This window comes from Parasteatoda tepidariorum, chromosome 3 (assembly GCF_982258835.1).
Source record: "Parasteatoda tepidariorum strain Cologne lab strain chromosome 3, Ptep-v5.0, whole genome shotgun sequence".
Classification (NCBI taxonomy): Eukaryota; Metazoa; Arthropoda; class Arachnida; order Araneae; family Theridiidae; genus Parasteatoda; species Parasteatoda tepidariorum.
In genome coordinates, this window is record NC_141757.1 from 27,853,171 (window position 1) to 27,873,186 (window position 20,016).

At 31.1% G+C, this 20,016-nt stretch overlaps 1 protein-coding gene across 1 annotated transcript in view; it reads left to right on the plus strand.

Annotated features, from left to right (window-relative positions):
- The first annotated feature begins 367 nt into the window (after nucleotides 1-367).
- LOC107445807 (junctophilin-1) overlaps nucleotides 368-20,016 on the plus strand; it is an 85,346-nt gene continuing 65,697 nt past the window's right edge. Inside the window, exon 1 of the mRNA XM_071177552.2 lies at nucleotides 368-870. Coding sequence (XP_071033653.2) covers nucleotides 447-870 — 424 coding nt within the window. The 5' untranslated portion in view covers nucleotides 368-446. The remainder of the gene's footprint in view (nucleotides 871-20,016) is intronic.

A 20,016-nucleotide genomic window follows, 5' to 3' on the forward strand; every position in this document is an offset into this window, starting at 1 on the left:
TATGAAAATTTCTTTTTTTTCTCCCCCTTTACTCAAGAAATCGAGCTTTAAATGTAATTCCGTGCCTTTGAATCGAAAGTCACAAGTATATATACTTCATTAAGTTATTAATGTAGTTTGCATTTTATATAAAAAGGATTTAAATATATGAGTTGAAAGAAATCATGTAAAAAAAAAGCTTCCCATGGGAGTTAAAAATCAAGTGTGAATTCTATGCATGTTAGTATTAAAAACTTGTCTCGATTCAAAGAAATTTATTTGCCTCTATCATCTAGCAGTGGCGGTGAGGTGAATGCTTGAAGTGAGATTCTGAAGAGGATAAAAAAAGCTTCCCCTTCCTCCAACCGTGGAACTAAAAATAAAGAATCTTTCTTGGCACGGGTGGCATTCGTGAAAGAAGATGCTGATGAAGACGGCGCGTCGGCCACCATCCCCATGGGCCACTCATGACGACCACCCTCTTCGTCCACGCGCCCACTCAGTCAGGGGGTGGCGGCGGTGGACGCTTTGACTTTGACGACGGGGGCACCTTCGGTGGAGGGTGGGAAGATGGCAAGGCCCACGGACACGGTGTGTGCACGGGCCCAAAGGGACAGGGTGAGTACAGTGGATCTTGGTCCCAAGGATTCGAAGTGTGTGGTGTGTATACGTGGCCAACAGGTAGCTCTTATGAAGGACAGTGGTCAAATGGTAAAAGACATGGACTTGGATTAGAAACAAGGGGCCGTTGGATATATAGGGGAGAGTGGACCGATGGATTCAAGGGTCGGTATGGTGTGAGGCAGTGCATTTCGTCTGGTGCCAAGTACGATGGCACGTGGGCCAATGGACTGCAGGATGGTTATGGATCTGAGACATACGCAGACGGGGGTAAGTGTTTTCCTCGTTTTTACTTTTTTGTTTGCATACACAGAGTCAAAATATTGATTCTCAACCTAAGCGCTGATGGAATAATCTAAATATTGATTCTCAACATGAGCGCTGGTGGAATAGTCTAAATATTGATTCTCAACGTGAGCGCTGGTGGAATAGTCTAAATATTGAATCTCAACATAAGCGCTGATGGAATAGTCTAAATATTGATACTCAACATAAGCGCTGATAGAATAGTCTAAATATTGATTCTCAACATAAGTGCTGATGGAAACTACGGTATAGATTTCTTAAAGGACAGCAGGTCCTCAATAATGTGGACAATAAAATGTCAAATTTCCGCAATATTGTGGAATTTCATCAGCAATACTTTATTACAAGAGAGGACGATAAAAATTATGTTTTTTTATTTTGAAAAAAAATCAATTTTTGTTTCATTCAGTTTGTTTGTAAACAACACAATAGCACTGTTCCGTATTTTGTTCATTTATGAAGATCAGAATTTTTAACGATTATAATCATTTTCGATCAAAACTAAATGATTATAACATCCTCCGCCATTTTGAAAAACTTTGTTTTCACCACTATGCGAAAGCGAGATAGGTCATAAAACGGTTGAATGCGTGTAACAAATTTATTCGGCATTCATTTTCACCTGATAAAAGTGGCTCTCTAGTAAAGGGTTAACGGTAAAAAGATACATAAAGAGAATCTGAGATTCGGTAATATCGCATGCTTCGACCTTCCTTGTCAGTTTTAAAAGTTTCGGGCTTCGAATTTGATTTGTACCTATAAAATTACAAAGTAAAAGCAAAACCTGTAATTTTTAAAGTCGATGAAGGTTATAAGTACTTTATAATCAGTACAGTTTTACTCAAAAAATGTACTAATAATAATTAGCTCTTATTTGGTCACTATAATGATATTTAATGAACTTAGTACCTTGACCTATATACCAATGACAGTTACCCAATTTTATAAAACGAGATAGGTTTATAAATAAGTTTAATTTATAGCCGTTGCATGTTGCAGAAAAATATATAACGTTATTACAATTTATCACAAAATAAAAGTATTTATGTACTTTTGATCTATCGATTATATTTACATAGTTAAAATATTACTGTTTTTGACGATTATTAATAAATTTTAAATGAATTTTTTTTAAATTAATTTTTAACATTTTTTATATTATTTATAGTTATATAACAAGTTATTAAAAAAAATTATATGTGGTACAAAAAGTCACAAAATTCTGAGAAATTGTGTCATTATATGCATCATTGTTTTTCTAATTGAAATTAAAAGCAGTCAAAATAACTTCCTTAGGCAATCTAGTGTTAATATGGCGCTAAAATAAACCATAATTAAAAGTAAATGATTGAGCATCAATTGGATTGAAAACCATGCATGGTAAACCATGATTGAGCATCAATTGGAGACAAATATAGGGTATTCAAGTTTAAGACTGATTAATATCATTTTCAAAAGCAGTCGAACATTCTTCGAAAATATTCATTTCAATATTTGTCAACTCAAAATCTACTCTACCGATTTTATTCAAATTTTGCATTTTGTCACTTAAAAGTACATATTTTTAAATGATATTAAAATGAGTATACCTCATTATTCAAATGTTTTTCATCCTTATCTAAACAAAGTACTAAAAAATAATACACGATAATATAAGTTAGTTTTTAATAGGACTTACCTTAGGTTGAACGAATTTTGTAACTGCGTGCAAAGAATTTTTACAGTTCGCTGAAACAATTTAGGAGGTTTAGAGAAATGCGCAAAAAATTAAATTTGCAATAAGGGGTCCAAACTTTCAGCTGCTCATAAGACCTAACTACTAAAACCATATTTTATAGATTACGGGCAAAAACCCATCCTCCATTTTGAGGGTTAAAAGTGTGAATCTATTGAAAAAAAAGTATGTTTATTCACGGAATGTACGTTTCATGTCTCATTTCGTAACTTAGCATATCGTCTACACAAATTAATTTACATATTTAAGACTAAGCCTTCGAGTCATTGACGTGTTAGCATTAAGGGGTCCAAACTTTCGACTGGTCTTCTAAACAAACTATAGGGGCCATATTTTCCAGATTACGGTTTCATCCCTCCCTATTTTAAGGGTCAAAAATCCAAATCCGTCGACAAAGCCATGTCTATTCATAGAAAGTTCGTTTTCGTGTCTGATTTCGTAACTTATCGTCTGCACAAAATAATTGGCATATTTAAGATTAAATCCACGAACCATTTACGCGTTTAGCACCACGCGTATTTTTAAGGAACTACTTGTCAGACTATGCGCGCTGCTTAGATAGATAATAATTTGATTCGTAATAAATAAAAAATGACAAAATACAAATAAGTATTCAGTAATTACTTAAAGCAATGCAATTTGTTAGTTTTTTACCACATTTTACTCTGTCAGTCACCGATGACTGACACTGCCTAAGCATATTCAGATTGTCGTAGTGCATAAAAATCTAATCATTAAATCATAAGTTATTCAGGGTACACCCCCCCTTTTTTTTTTAACTTTTGCGCATTGTACGTATGATTGAATCATGGATTTATTGTATGGTAGATAAGACCAGAGGTTCCCAATTTTTTACGGCTGCAAAACCCTAAATAATCGAGGATCTTTTGGCGGAACTCCCCCACCAAAAAAAAAAAATATAATAATAAATCAATAAATATAAATAAAATTAATTAGCAGTCGTGAACATATTAACCAAAGAAAGACTACTAATTATTTTGATAACTACCTCTAATTATTCTAATGTGAAGAATGAGAATTTTTTGAATAATCGTTTAATTAATGAAACTCATAAAATAATAGGTCTTGCACCAAACAGGTGAATTCGCAAACATGGAATGGTATTTAGTCTAGCTCTGATTTTGTTTTTGATGTATACAATTGCTGAAAATGAATAAAATAAGCTGAATTATATAGTTTTCGAAAAAGAACTATTATAAGCTTTGAGAATAGTTGTAATAATATGTAATTCTTGAAACTTTATCATTTTACTTTTAAATAAAAAGCTCTACGAGGTCAATTTTTTTGTAAACTTATCTATTTTTTTACTAGCGTTTTACTTAAATAATTTTATAACCTATATAAATAAATAATAAAAAGACGAAAATATAACAAAATAACCAAACTATCACAAAAATTATGGTTTTATTGTTTTGATACAAATATAATTTCAAGTTTCAAAAGTCATTACTGATATAAAAAATTAAAACTCTAGAAGCACTGCAACATTTCCTCGGAACATCAGGGTTCCGCGGAACCCCATTTAGGGACCGCTAGATTAGACAATCTTATTTGTATAAAAAAAATAAGATTTAAATATTCCAATTTAAATAGTGACTAAGAAAAAATAATGTCTTTAACGTCTGTCCCAAGTTGGCTCGATTGGAACCGTGTTTAATGGGTAAATAAAGTATTTTTTTTTATCACATTTTAAATTTGCACTTGAGTAAAAAAACTTTTTTTTGAAATAGAAAAGTGATGTACTTGTCGAAAAATATAATTTTTTTTTCTATTTTAAGAAATAAAAGTATTCATTGTTATATAATTATAATTTTACAACATATTTAGATATTTTTTACTTCTAAAACTTCATGGCCGAAAAAAATTTCATTATAATTTTGTTTTATTTATTTTTTAATATTAAAGCAATGAATATATTCTACAAAATTTTTAGTGCACTTCTGAGGTAGACTGTTTCGAGTAGAGAAGGGATTTTAACGAAACTTGGCCGTCAGCCAATTGTTCCGCTTCGTCACGTTATTATGCCTTCTTTCGCTTTTCCATGCTTTTTTTTTTAAATTTTTTTTTATTTCTCATGAAATCTTTTTCGCTTCTTCCAGATGTTTGATATTCTTTTTTTTTTTCTTCTTCTTTTTTTAAAAAATTCTTTGAAAGAGAGTTAAACTTGTTGCAGCGTTTGTTTACACAATTTAGATAATTAATTAAACATGATTAATACCGTGTTCTTAGCTTCTTAAGAGGCTTTTTCCTTCGTCACCTTGAGTTTTTGGTAAAATTTTTGAATTTTGTTTATTTGGTGTTGTCTTGTTCTTGCCTTTTTAAATCTGTAGTAGTTGCAGTTAGTAAAATAATTTTTACTAACAGCAATTAATATTAATATTAGAATTTTACTATTAGTAAAATAATTTTTCCAAAAAAAAAAAGAAAAAAAGCTTAACATGGGGTACAATTGAGAAGATTCATGACAGTAATCGAGTATAATATGAAAAACTCACAACTACTTCCACTTCGAAAATTTTACTAGGAATAGCATTTACCTTTTAGTTTAATTAATAAGCTGAGTTTTAAATATGTTTACTAAATTCATAAACTTAGATAAAACAGCAAAATAAATTATTTCAAAAGGAACTAGAGTAATACAATTCTAACCTGCCGAGTAGCGACATATAACAACACACTTCATTTAATATTTACTTGTTGCTAGAAATCAGGTTCGCAGAAAATGCTGTTTACTAATTAAATTTAGTAAGAATAACACGACCTGTGACGTAGGCTATAGTATACCTTTTATAGCAGTTTATTTGTGGGCAGGATAATAATAGTTTGCTTTATTTAATTCACCACTACTAAGTTCGAATTAAGACATTTATGACTGGCCCGTCCCGAAAAGGTTAATCATGCAAAAATGCGGACATGAAACTGCTTATTTTTATTTATTTTCATTTAAAATAACATAATTTAAACGATCCAAAAAATATTTTAATTGAGTCAGAATATATATCTAACTCTAAGTATAGAAATCTGATTTTTATTTATTTATTTATTTATTTTTGGAAGAAGAAGAAAGTCGCATAAGAAAATACATAAAACTTATTATTCATTTCAATATTTTTACAAAACTGTCTCTGATTTTATGAAGATTACGGTGGCTCATTTAATCATGCAAAAAATGAGGAAATAAAACAGCTTTTTTTTATTTATTCACATTTTAAATAACAATTTAAATAATTTAAACGATCCAAAAATATTTAAATTGTGTCAGAACGTATATCTAGTATATAAAATCATTTTTTTTTAAAAGAAAAATTAATAAAATAAAAATGGATGTATTTGTCAATTGGGTATAATATAAAAAAGCACAACTACTTCCACTTACTAGGAATAACATTTACCTTTTAGTTTAATTAATAAACTGAGTTTTAAATATGTTTACTAAATTCATAAACTTAGATAAAACAACAATATAAATTATTTCCAAAGGAACTAGACTAATACAATTCCAACCTGGCGAGTAGCGACTTATAAACAAGACACTTCGTTTGATGCTTTTACTTGTTGCTAGAAATCAGGTTCGCAGAAAATGCTGTTTACTAGTTAAATTTAGTAGGAATAACACGATCTGTGACGTAGGCTATAGTATACCGCTATAAAAATAGTTTGGCTACCAGTTTTATCTTTTTAATCCTGATTATCGACACCCAGAGAATGCATATATGACTCGCCCGTCTGGAAGAGGTTAAACAAGCCTCCGTAATCTTCACAGAATTAGAGACAGTTTTGCTACAATATTGAAATGAATAATAAGTTTTATGTATTTCCTTATGCGACTTTCTTCTTCTTTTTCGTCTAAAAAAAAAAGGGGGGGGGGACAGTTTTTTTCTATTTCAGTTACTTATACCCGTGACTCAGGGGATAGAGCGCTCGCCTTCCAATGAGGTGAACTGGGTTCGATCCCGGCGGTGTCTGGTCGATGCGAATTTCGCATCCGGGTTGCACCGACCACAATGCTGACTTGAAATATCCTCAGTGGCAGACGGATCATGGATTAGAATCCCTTTGCCGTCAGGCTAACCGTGTTTGGTTCTCGTGGTTTTCCTCTCCATGTAACGCAAATGCAGGTTAGTTTCTCCAGAAAGTCCCACACGAAGGCAAATTTCTCCCAATACTTGATCCAAGAGTTTCCTTGTCTTCTGGATTGGGTTCAAAATTACAAGGCTACGGAGTTGAACATTAGTAGTCGTAAACTCAAAAATTGGGTCGGCTGTTCAACGACGGTTATAAAATAAAACAAAATAATTTTAATTAATTTATAAACATAAATACTGACATTCTTTGTGGTTTATCCTCAAAATCTTGAGACAGCTATGACAATTTTTGTAAAATTAGTTTTCGTTCGTTCGTTGTAGTGGAACTGGTCGTCTGAGGCCATTACGACCCTTTTCCCATTCATTCTGCAATTAGACCAAGAAGCACACATGACAAAAATAAATTAAATTAGTTTTCGTTCCTTGCATTGGAACTGGACGCCTTGTTCCAGCTATTTTGTGGTGAGGCTTTTAAAATGTTAGCAAAAGGACTATTAATTCTGAAAGCTTTGGTTTTTAAATGTCTATCACTCTATAAAATATTTTACAAAAAGAGTAGCAGTTGACAATCCTGGCAATAGTATTACCATCTGTACTCTGCTGGCAATGAAAGTGTTAAGCTTTTAATTCTCTTCTACTGATAAAATATTTTGCTGAAAGCGGAACAGTTGGCATCTTTGCATAACTAATTCTCTGACTACAAATCTTGTATTTGCCAAGTTTAATTCTAGGAAAAGCACTTTTTTCCTAACAATCATTTTTAAAAAAAATTTTGTTTTTAAAAAAATATCTTAAAGTATTTTTAATGACTCGTGATACGCTAATCGAATATCCGTCATTTAACCCTTTAACTGTCAAATTATTTTGATTATTTGGGCACATAAAGTGTCAATTTTGTTTTGATGATTTGGGTACATAAAGTGTCAATTTTGTTTTGATGATTTGGGTACATAAACTGTCAATTTTGTTTTGATAATATCGGTACATAAAGTGACAATTTTATTTATAGCACCAATCAAATGTTTAGTACAAAATAAAATGTACCTAATAGTAAAAAATTGATATTTTGAATTGCATGCAAAAACTTTTAAGGTTTTTTTGCCACTGTATATTCACTTGAGGCGGCTACAGCTCAGTGTGGCAGTGGTAAAGCTCGCTTCTAGTGGAGCATCGTTTTCTAAAAATCAAAATAAAAAAATTAATTTCATTATTTTCTAAAAAAAATTGATAATCTATATAACGTTACCAGAAACTGGATGCCATTGCAACAAAAAATTCCCGCACACTTCGAACATAAACCTCTATCCTTTGAAACCTTCAGAAAAGTGCTGCCATCTATTGTTCTAAATTGCATCTAAATCAACTTTACCTGAGAAAGAATCGGGTTTGAAGCCGAAATAAACTTCTCCCGATATATATTCGAGTATAACAATACGAAGCACGCAAAAAAATTACCCCGATAATACTCGGGCATGACATTCCGCAACACCAGCGCAGTGCCCGAGCTTATTTCGGGCATGACAGTTAAAAGGCTAAAGTCTGAATATCTATTCTAATAAAATATTTGGACACATCGAATATTTTGAGCCTCTAAAAGTAGGAAACTGCAAAATAGTAGCTACTTGGTCACCTAAAGATTTCGCACAATGACACTTTCAAATAAACTGTTAACACAAAGAAAAATCATCAAATTTTAAATTTCTTTTTACAAATAGCAACATACTTGAAAATGTATTGGAAACGACTAAAACAAAATCAGTTTTTTACGAATTTTTATTGGTTTAGGTACTACTGTGGGCAATGTGTGGGGTGGTTGTAGTCATTTTATAACCATGAGCGACTAAAAATGCAAAAAATGCTGATTAATAAATTTTAAAACTTTATTAAAAGAAATTACAATGGAGTACCTGCAAGTGACGTAGTGTGGGTATCTCGATCCTGATTGGTTATTAAAACGTGGATTTTGTTTACGTTAGTAACTGTACTTTCCATTCTATTTCGAGTAAGCCAACCCCGTCAAGTATCAATTCTTTTAAATGACACATTCTAAATTCTTTCACAGAGATTCTTTCTCAAAGATTTTAATTCTTTCACTGTATATTTTCACAGACACTTAACACAAAGACAGGCACGAAGCCATGTGGAAAATAAACAAATTAATTATATAACGAAGTTGCTAGGTACGCAAAACAAAAATATATTACGTTTACAATAAAATAAATAAACAAGTAATAAATCTAAGTTTAGTAAAAGTTGTAGACGAGAAAAATTTTTTTATTTCAACTTATTAGATGTGCGACACTGCTCTTTACTTAATTAACTTACTCGTATCGTAAATTAACATTCTAATAGAAGTCATAATGGTAATTACGATTGAATAATTAACATGATAACAAATATGCAAAAATTAATTGAGTTTTTTACATTTTTAGTCGCCTGTGGAATCTCTGTTTTATATCAAATTTATTAAACTGAAAATATAACATTTAAAAAAAAAAATATTGATACCACTAGAAATTTTTTTTCTCGAGAAATTCGCTGAAGTTGGCAGTTAGCGAACTTGTTAATGAATTAATCCAAAAGTGTGAAATAATAGTTGCTACTAGCTGTCCACTACTATAATCTATATTACTAGAATAATAGTGGCTAAAACTGGGGAAAATTTAAAAAGTGGCTGAGAAATTTTGAAGATTTTTACTAACTACTGTATTATTATATTATAACCGTCGTTGAACAGCCAACCCAATTTCGGGTTTATGACTACTCATGTTCAACTCCGTAGTCTAGTAATTTTGAACCCGATCCAGAAGACAAGGGAACTCCTGGATCAAGTATTGGGAGAAATTTGCGGAGGATTTTTTGATGGAACTAACCCACATTTGCGTTACATGGAGAGGAAAACCTCCCACGGTTTGCCCGATGACAAAAGGGACTATAACCCATGATCAATCTACTACTGAGGATATATTACGTCAGCACTGTGGTCGGTGCGAGCCAGATTCGGAATTCGAATCGACCAGCAATCGGTTGGATTCGAACCCGGATCACCTTAAATGGATCACCTTATATAATTTCAGACCACAAATAAATATACGTTACAAAGTCGTTACATTACACGTTGCGTTAAGGCAATAAGCTACTTGAGCTTACCTAAATAGGAAATGAAGATTTTAAATCTGAAATTGTTTTTACTCGGAAAGCTGTAGAGTTTTCTTCAAAAGGGAATTTTTAGTTTGTTATTTGTCTGAATGCACTAGTTTATAAAGAGCATAGGGGGTGATATACATACACGTACAAGTGTCTGCTCTTTTGAAAATAACACTCAAGACAAATAACGTATTGCATCCTACCACTTCCTACGTAGCAGAGCAGAAACGGCACTTAGTATTCCCTTAGTATAAAAAATTTCTGGTCAAGTATATATCGATTAACTACATAAAAACTGTAGTCTGTCGAGAGAAATCGATTACAGATTTGAAAACAGCGCTTCGAAGATCTAAGAATCGCTCAAAATAAATAAATAAATAAATTAACTTGTATCCCAGTGTAATTATTTATATTTGTGCTGTACTGATTTAAGTGCCGGTGTGCTATTTAAATTTGTTAATTTCAAAAAATGCTATTTAAACTATTATCGTACCTCAAGAATTATTTAAACGGATAAAGAAAATAAAAATACATGAAACTTGTTGATCAAATTGTAAGTAATTATTTTTAAATTAATTTATATCGATTATCATTTATTTTTTACGAGTAAAAAATTTTTGATTGATAAAATTTTTATATAATTTTAAAACACGCAATTTCAAATGATAAAATACGGAACTTATGCTTAATCGGTTTTTTGATGAGTCAATGATCCCAAACATAAGTACTAAGTTTTGGATTGTAAGGTATACAAGTTTTTACATTACCTTAAATTAAAAATTTTCAATGGTCAAATCGGTTTAGTTGTAAAAATAAAATTTTAAAATAGTTGTCTTTATAAACTTTCATTTCTCCAGTTAAATTAGTTTCAAATTGTTACTCATAAAAAATTTTTGGATCATTTTACTTTATAAAAATCAAAGTTTGAGCAAAATGAGTCAAAGTAGTTATCTCAAAAAAAATTTGAAAAAAAGTCACATTTATAAATATTTATTGCTCAAGATTAGTTCTTCGGATTCTGCTAAAATTTCGGATTTTGTTATGAGTTTATAGTTCAAACATTTTCTCTCATTCAAAAAAATAAATTATCAAATAAAAGAAATTGTATTTGCTTTAAATTATCTATGGATAAACTAGTTGTATAATTAAGTTAATGTTTTAATTGTTTAAGCAACTCCAATTCAAAAACATGGGAAAAGATGCAAAAAATGAAATTAACATTATGTGGGTGAAATAATAACTGACCGCTCTTTCATTTAAACTAATGCTACCATATTTGCCAGATTGTTGTTTTGTTATATTTGAGGCTCCATAAAGCCTAAATTAATAGGGGGGAAAAAGTGTGTTTTTGAAAAGCGAAAGAGTAATTTTGAGTCTGATTTCGTAGCTTAAATTATCGGTTGGCCAAATAAATCAGCATACTTAATGCCATCCCCTTGAATGTAGTAAGTTACAATCAGAATTTTAAAATTTATTGGGATTGCAATGAACTACTATTTCTTACACTAGATGGCGTTAGGTATTTTATGCTAGATTGCGAACTAATTAATTTTTCAGAAGTTTCTGTTTTTTTATAATCTGGCAACAGGAAATTCTTGTAACTCAAGAACGAAACCTAGTAGCATAAATCAGTAGTGTTGCTTACATTCTCAAGCTCAGTAGCAATCCGAGAAGCTCAGGGCCGGATTATACCTTTCGTAGGCCCTAGGCACAGAGCCGGATTATACCTTTCGTAGGCCCTAGGCATAGCCGTTTTTGCCCCCCCCCCCATTCCCCGCTAAAATTTTCTTGCATATTTTTTTTTTACATTTTTATTAATATGGGTTTTAATTTACGAATTTGTTTATCTAACTTTATCTGCAATACCGACATACTGCCGATATTGCAGTTGATATCGATAATACCATTTTTGGTGAAAATTTACTCTTCCGATTTAGAGGAAAACTTTGTAGATGAATTTTTACTATTTTCAAATTTGTATGAGCATAAATCTGCACAAGAAATGTTGAAGGCTCAAATTAAAGATAAACTTGTGAATACTTTTCCTAACGTTCACATTGCATTAAGAATATATTTGTCGATTCTTGGATCAAATACAGAAGGAGAAAGATCTTTCTCCAGATTAAAATTTATAAAAAATTATTTGCGTTCAACAATGAATCAAGATCGTTTGGCATCTCTCGCACTTATGTCTATTGAATACGACATTTTGCGTAGTTTGGTATTCGACAGCATAATACAAGATTTCGTTGAATCCAAAAATCGCAAAAAAGTAATATATTAGATCATAAGATTCTGCAAAATAATTTATTACCGAAAAATATTATATTTTTATTTGTATCTTCATAATTTTGTGCAAAATACACTTGTTTTTAAAGCTAAATTATTTTGGTCAATAAATTTTTTTCTCCCAAGTTTTTCGTAGGCCCCTGAATTTCGTAGGCCCTAGGCACGTGCCTAGTGTGCCTATAGGATAATCCGGCCGTGGAGAAGCTACATAATGTTCTTTACTCTTTAAATTAAATCTTGCTATGTTCACCAAATTTGTTTATTTAATTTAATATTATATTTTTGTTTTATTAAATATGATCGTTTTGTTAATTCTACAATTACATTTAGCGAGTTCACTTAATTCCTGTTTAATGTTTTTGTTTCTTTTTTTTGGGAGGGGGGAGGGGCATAAATTGATGCCCTTTGAAAATAAGAGGGGTGAAAAAAGGGAGTTCCAAAAATTAAGGTCTAAAAATGATCATTACTCTACGTATTAATTGTTTTTTTTTATTTTTAATAATTATTTATAATTTTTTATCATTTATTTTAATAATGGTTAAAAAAATTTCGAATTAGAAGGCAGACATATTTCTATATTATTTTAAGAATTAAACTAAGTGAAAATATCCATCATTAATAAGTTTTTCAGGGATTAAAAGTGAGATTTTCGAAATTTTGTTACTTAGAATCTATTTAGCCGATATCGCTCACACTTTGTATTTTGTTACTAAACAATTTAATTGTGTTAAATTTTGAAAAAATTTATAGAAAAATATCAAACACTAAGAATTAAATTTCCTCTGAAAAGTGAACACTCTGCAGTGTTTAGGGAAAAAAATTTGAGACAATGATTAACTTTGTTTAAAAACCTGGTATCAACAAATAAAAATTAAATACTTTTATCAAATTGTTCTCAGTTTTTAACAACAGAAATTATTTATTCAATTAAATCTTCCCTTAATAACACTGAGTATTCCCTTGTCGGTAATTTTAAACATATTTGTTTTGATAAGATAAGATGCATGTATTTTTTAAGTATTTATTTTTATTATTATTTATTTATTTATTTTTATTATTACTTATTTATTTATTTTTATTATTTATTTATTTTTATTATTTATTTATTTTTATTATTATATTTATTTATTTACTTTTATTATTATTTATTTACTTATTTTTATTATTATTTATTTATTTATTTTTATTTATTTTTATTATTATTATTATTATTTTCTTTTTCTTTTTTGCCTTTCAGCTATAGTATGAAACATAAAAAATATAACCTATCATTTAAAAAAAAAGTTCGATGGCTCATTTTATTAACCGGCACAGCTCAAAATTATCTTGGAACCAACCCAGAAATTTCCACGTAAAAAATTTATTAAACTGGAGTTATTTTAGGATAAAAGCTTATAAGATTCTCTCATTCTTATTCACTCCCACCCTGCTGTTTAATGTTTTGTTTCATTTTTCCTCTATTTTTTTTATTTTGTATTAGTTTAGTTTAGAAGAGTATACATCTATTCTACTATGTTTTTATTACAAGTTTAAATTTCGACTACTTATCGAAAAGTTAAAGCACTCAATTTTCTTCTGGAACAACGTTCCTGGTGGCAATGCAACTTTCTATCGTTTCTTGACCGCTAAAAACAGAACCAATCGCACTCTTTCTCACCGAATCAAAATCCCGACCACTTTTTGATTCAAAAAAGCACACAGCCTTCCTCTGGAACTCTTTGCCTGATGACAATGCAAATTGCAATTGTTTCATAAAAGCTACAAACAGAATCTATCGCCATAGATTTGTTATTGAATATTAATCCCGAATCAAATCTTGACCACTTTGAAACTAACTTGCTTGTTGTGCTCCGCGTTCTGTGTCAGTAAAAGTTCCATTCATTTGTTTTCCACCACAAACAAAATTTAAAGACACATTTTTTCCAAAAATATATTATCGTTGATTCAAATTTCTGTCTAGAATGTTCAAGTTTGAATTACATCTTGTTGAGGATAACAGCGTAATTGTTTTTTAACCGTTACAAGAAGAATAAATGGCCATTTATTTTCTATTTTCAATTTATCATCAATCAAAATTTGGACTACTCAAGCTTAAAAAACTGTCCGAAACAAAATTAAATATATGTAAATAAAAATAGTAATTAATTTTTAAAAAAAACAAACAAATTGTTTTTCAATTAGACTAAGTTAAATATTTTTATTTTAGTTACACTTAAAACAAAAAATGAGGTTCGCATCACTTTTCTAATTTACTTCCATCATCAGCGAATATTTTGAAATATACTTCCGTCGCTTTTGAAGTGATGGAAGTATATGATTCGATAACTTTCGGAAGTAAACGATGTCGTCTGCGTTTTTAGTTTCCAATCTAACAAACATAAAATCATTTTTCTTTTGAGCCAACTTAAAAATCGTAGTTTTTAAAATTTTTATTATACTTTATTCTACAAAGAAACAACAATTTAATGAGGGAAATGATTATGCCACTTATTACTCTTAAAAGAATGCTACATATGATGATTAAGTAGTTTCTCTGAAGGAAAGGTTCATACAAAACTATCCCAAAATTTCTCTTCCATCTTGTACAGATTCGATGGAAATCTCTCAGCTTGATCTCCGTTCGTTATCGTAAATCATCCCTTGTCCTTGAAAGCATTTGAGCAAGGCCGAATTCCGAACCCTTCTTTTCACCAAGCAGCAAACTATTTCTGGATGTGTGTTGGCAACGGTGCTGCGTTGTCACTCAGTTCGGAAGTTTAACGCAGAGCCATCAAAACTGTTGATGCACAACTTCCTTGACAGAATAGCCCACCAATAACTCCGCGAAAATCAGCTATTCCCTTTCCACAGCATTTTTGCCCCATCCTATTTTATTCCTCTCCCCATAAATTCTGTCGACTCACACACCGAAGTATTTATGCTGGGTCGTTCGTATAAAGTTCTACAAAATGAATTACGGAACACTATTTCATATGACACGACGGTGTTCTTTCTGGGATGTGGGGCAGTGAACTTTTGCAATTTTATTTTTCTATAAGGGAGAGGAGTAGAAATAATGTTTTGATATTCCTGGGAATGTTGTCTCTCGAATACAGTTTAACAAAATCAATTACCTAACCGGATCACTATTTCACAAAATATAAAATAAAGTTTTGATGTTCTTTAAATTATTGTGGACTCTTGAATATAGTTCGACAAAATGAATTACCCTACTGGAACATTATTCCACATGATACGAAACAAAGTCTTGATATCCCTTAAAATAATGTGGAATCTCGAATATAGTTTGACAGACAAAATGAATGAACCAACCTTAATACCACATAATACAAAATAAAGTTTTGATATCCCTTAAAATAGTATGAAAGCTCTTATAAAGTTCGACGAAATCAATTACCCAACCGGAACATTATTTCACATGAAATGAAATAAAGTAGTGAAATTCTTTATAATTATGTGGAATCTCGAATATAGTTCGACAAAATAAATGAACCAACCGGAACATCATTCCGCACGATACGAAATAAAGTTTTGACATCCCTTAAAATAATGTGGCTTCCCGAATATACTTCAACAAAATTAATGAACAAAATAAAGTTTTGACATCCCTTAAAATAATGTAGCTTCTCGAATATACTTCAACAAAATTAATGAACAAAATAAAGTTTTGATATCCCTTAAAATAATGTGAACGCTCTTATAAAGTTCGACAAAATCAATTACCCAACCGGAACAGTCTTGATCCCTTATAATTATATGGAATCTCGACTATAGTTCGACAAAATGAATGAACCAGCCCGGAATATTATTCCACATAATACGAAATAAAATTTTGATATCCCTTAAAATAATGTGGATTCTTGAATATAGTTCATCAAAATTAATAAGTCAACCGGAACATTTTTTCACATGATACGAAATAAAGTTTTGATATCCCTTAAAATAATGAGTATTCTCGAATATAGCTCGACGAAATGAACAAATCAACCGGAACATTATTTCACATGATACGAAGTAAAGTTTTGATTTCCCTCAAAATAATGTGAACACTCTAAAAATTTAACAAAATCAATTACCCAACCGGGACACTTTTTCACATGATACGAAATAAAAAAGTTGATATCTCTTGGAATATTGTAGACACTCGATTACAGTTCGGCAAAATGAAGTTTTAAAACGAAGCTTAGCTTCACATGATATGAAATAAAGTTTGGATATCCCTTGGAATAATATTGACTCTCGATTATAGTTTAACAAAATGAAATTTCGAACCAGAACTATCTTTCGAACTAAAATAATAAGACTGATGTTCCTTCTAATTCTTTGGTTGGTGACTTAAAATATTTTAATTTCCGTCTGGCTTATTTTAAATCTCGTGTTATACCTTGAGTTTTTAAGAATTGTTTAAAAGTTTTTTCCAGATAACATCAAGATAAAAAAAAGTCTATAACTAGCATATTTTTAGTAAGTGTAAAACTGAGCGACAGAGGAAAGATATAGAAATTTAAACTTCAAATTGAAAAGCAAAATAACTGCTATTTTTTGTGCAAATGTTGACACCTCGCAACTAAAATCTATTCAACACCTCGCAGATCTATTTAAGTCTATCACAATTTCTAAAGTGCGAACTAAAACTGCGGCGGATAAAAATACAGTGTTTAAAACTCGCCAACTGATAATAAAAGAGAACATTTGAATTGTTTTTTAATCATTTTGAAATATTTTCCATTCCTCTACGTTGAGATAGTCACATGCAGTATTGACAATAGTGCATTTTCATAGTTTCAATATTGTGCGGTCATGGAAATAGCATCCCTTTAAATGGTTTAAAAAAAGTAGAAGCAGACAAATCTTCGAAAGAAAAAAATTTTTAATACCTAATTTAAACTCGCTAGACTCATTGTTTAACTCGTTCACGCCGGGCGTTGCGCCTGAAAGCGAGACGGACAAGAGAAAATACTGGTAGAAGAACTATTTCAATATTCGATAATATTCGGGAGGAGTTAATCTATTCTCAACAATAACAATTCACAGTAAGGAAATTTATGAAGTCCTAGTCCTAGTGTTTTGATTTTATTGGGCACCTAGGCCGCGAAGCGGCCCCTATCCCATTCATCTGGAATTTTAGAACAGTTTTGGTTGAGCAATGAGGTAAGCAGGCAATGGAGTTGCTTTTATGAATGTTTCAAGCTCTTTGCTTGAATAACTAAAAAGGAATCAAAAATAAATTGAGCAGCTTGCTCTAAACTGTGTTTGTTTGATTTTGGAGTTGGTCAGAACTGTATCAGCATGATTAAACGTTATTTTCAGAAAGGTTGATGAAATTATTTGTTTTGATAGTTATGATATGAGGCGTCGGAGGTGAAATGTGCAGCTATTGGTCTGTAGTTTTTATCTTTGATATAATTTTCAAATTTAAAGATTTCATTAAAATTTGCTGTTTTACATTCTATGGCTTTATCGAAAAAATCTGCGTTTAGCTTGTATATATCATACCTGCCAACTTTTAATCCCTTCCATTATTATTTTTCCCAGTGGTATTAAAATGGAATTAAAACTTCAATTTTAAGCAAACAAATATGTTGTATTTGAGAAAACTTGGGTTGACAACCAAGTTGGATGCTGGATATTGGGGTTATCTCGGCGTTTGGCGCGAAGCTCCTCTAACCGATTCATCGATTCTGTTTTGTCGTATTCTAGGAGGTCCTATATATCTTTGAAGTTGTAGTATGTTGTAACAACAAGTCAAGTCCTTAAGGAGTAAATCTTTAGTTTTGAAGGGAAAATCATCTTTGGAATGGGGAGATCCCCTTGAGTAGAGTTGTATGATAAAGTTAATAGTATTTTGATAGTATGCAGTCTGAGCATAAAAAGGCGGTAATTGGGCTGAAATTCGAATTATCACTGATTATATCAATATCGAACAATTTATTGAAATCTGATGTGGTGCATGTTTTTGCGTCGCTGTAAAATTTTGTGGTCAATTTAGCTATAAAGCAATTGATGTCATCAATGTTTAACGCTCCTCTGACTCTTTTGATTATGTCGTTTATGTGAGTACTCCAGCTCAAATTTGACAACCAAGTTAGTAGCGCATATTAATATAAGTGCTTAATTTTTGCAAGAATAGTGGTGATTAATATCATTTAAAAATTAAGATTATAAAAGAAAAAATAGTATATAATTACTACCACTTTAAATATGAAAATAAAATCTTCCGGAAAATCCAGAAGAGTTGGCAGGTATGATATATGCTGTGATGAAATTTATGAAGGCGAAGAAGCAATTCAATATAAAAATTGCATCCGTTAAAAACAATTGGTAGTTATAGATTTTTATTATTCCCGGAAAAAAAATTAAAAAATAAATTTTTTTGTTAACAGTTCTTGCGCCGCCCGGTGAGACAATCTAGCGTGACCCATCGGTGGGTCACCCCGGCGTGAACGTGTTAAATGCTGTTGTAAAAAAAGCATGCTAGAAATAAGTTTGCAGGGTAACATGAGTTATCAAAAATTAAAATTTACTATAGACATTTTAGCCGGGATAGCCTGGTCGGTAGGGCGCTGGGCCCATATCCAAGAGGTCGTGGGTTCGATCCTCGCCGGCCGAAGACTCCCCGTGTATTAAATGGTGACTGATGCACGTTAAATCTGTCGAGTCTCAAAGTCCTCCATGTTCCCACAACAAATCAATACCTCTGGGGGTACTGATCCAGGAGTTTCTTTGTCTTCTGGATTGGTTCAAAATTACAAGGCTACGGAGTTGAACGTAAGTAGTCGTAAACCCATGAAATTGGGTCGGCTGTTCAACGACGGTTATAAAATAAAATAAAATAGACATTTTAAACATGAATATGCTTACTCTTATTCTTTCAAATTGCATTTCATTTGGATGCTTGCAACTTATCACACGGTTGTGTCAAATCACGTGGATGGGCATGGCGTGTTAACGGTACAGATTTAAGACCTGGGCATATTATCACGCTGAATCAATTTTTGTATCTCTTTTAAATGGATATTTATAAGCGACGTGGCGTGTGAATGTTGAAATCTATTTTAATCTCAAATGAAATATGTCATATGAGTTTTAAGACTTGATTTTTGACTTTTAAAATAAACTAGTGGGCTGCGCCCCCTGCTCGCCAACCCCCGAAAATTGCTACGCAATCTTATATGGTTTGCTTCGCAAACCAAGCTCGCTTTGCTCGCTACTAACTTAGGTACATTGCAAATGCACAAAATTCTAAGAATTCAAAACAATCATTCAAATCCATATAACAACTTTTTTTTAAAAAAAAATTACATATTTTTAGTAAATACTAAGTCATTAAAATAAATTTGAATTTAAATAAATGACATGTAATTCGTTAAACCTATTAGAAATGTGCTATAGCAGGGGTTTCCAACTTACATGAGGCCGGGGGCCACAATTCAAAACACAAATCAAATGGCAGGCCGCAACTTTATCAAAATTTTATATAGGACTCTTTTATGTTTGAAGGAACATAAAATATTACTGTCAGATTTTTACCAAGTTGTACAAAACAAAAGTATTGAATTACAAATTAAAATAAGAAGTAGATTTTTTAAATTATTTAATTGTTATTAATAATTTAATATTTTTAAAAATATTAAATAAATATTAAAAATTCGGGCTACAGTAACTTTTAATGTGCACCTATGTATTAAACAATTAATGTGCTACAGATATCTAATTGTTAAGATATAAAACTTTAAAAAGGTTGTTATTAAAACTTACATATATGTAAGTTTACTATAGTAGCACACAAAATGTTCAATGAGAGAATTGAGGTTTGTCTGCTGCAACCACCAG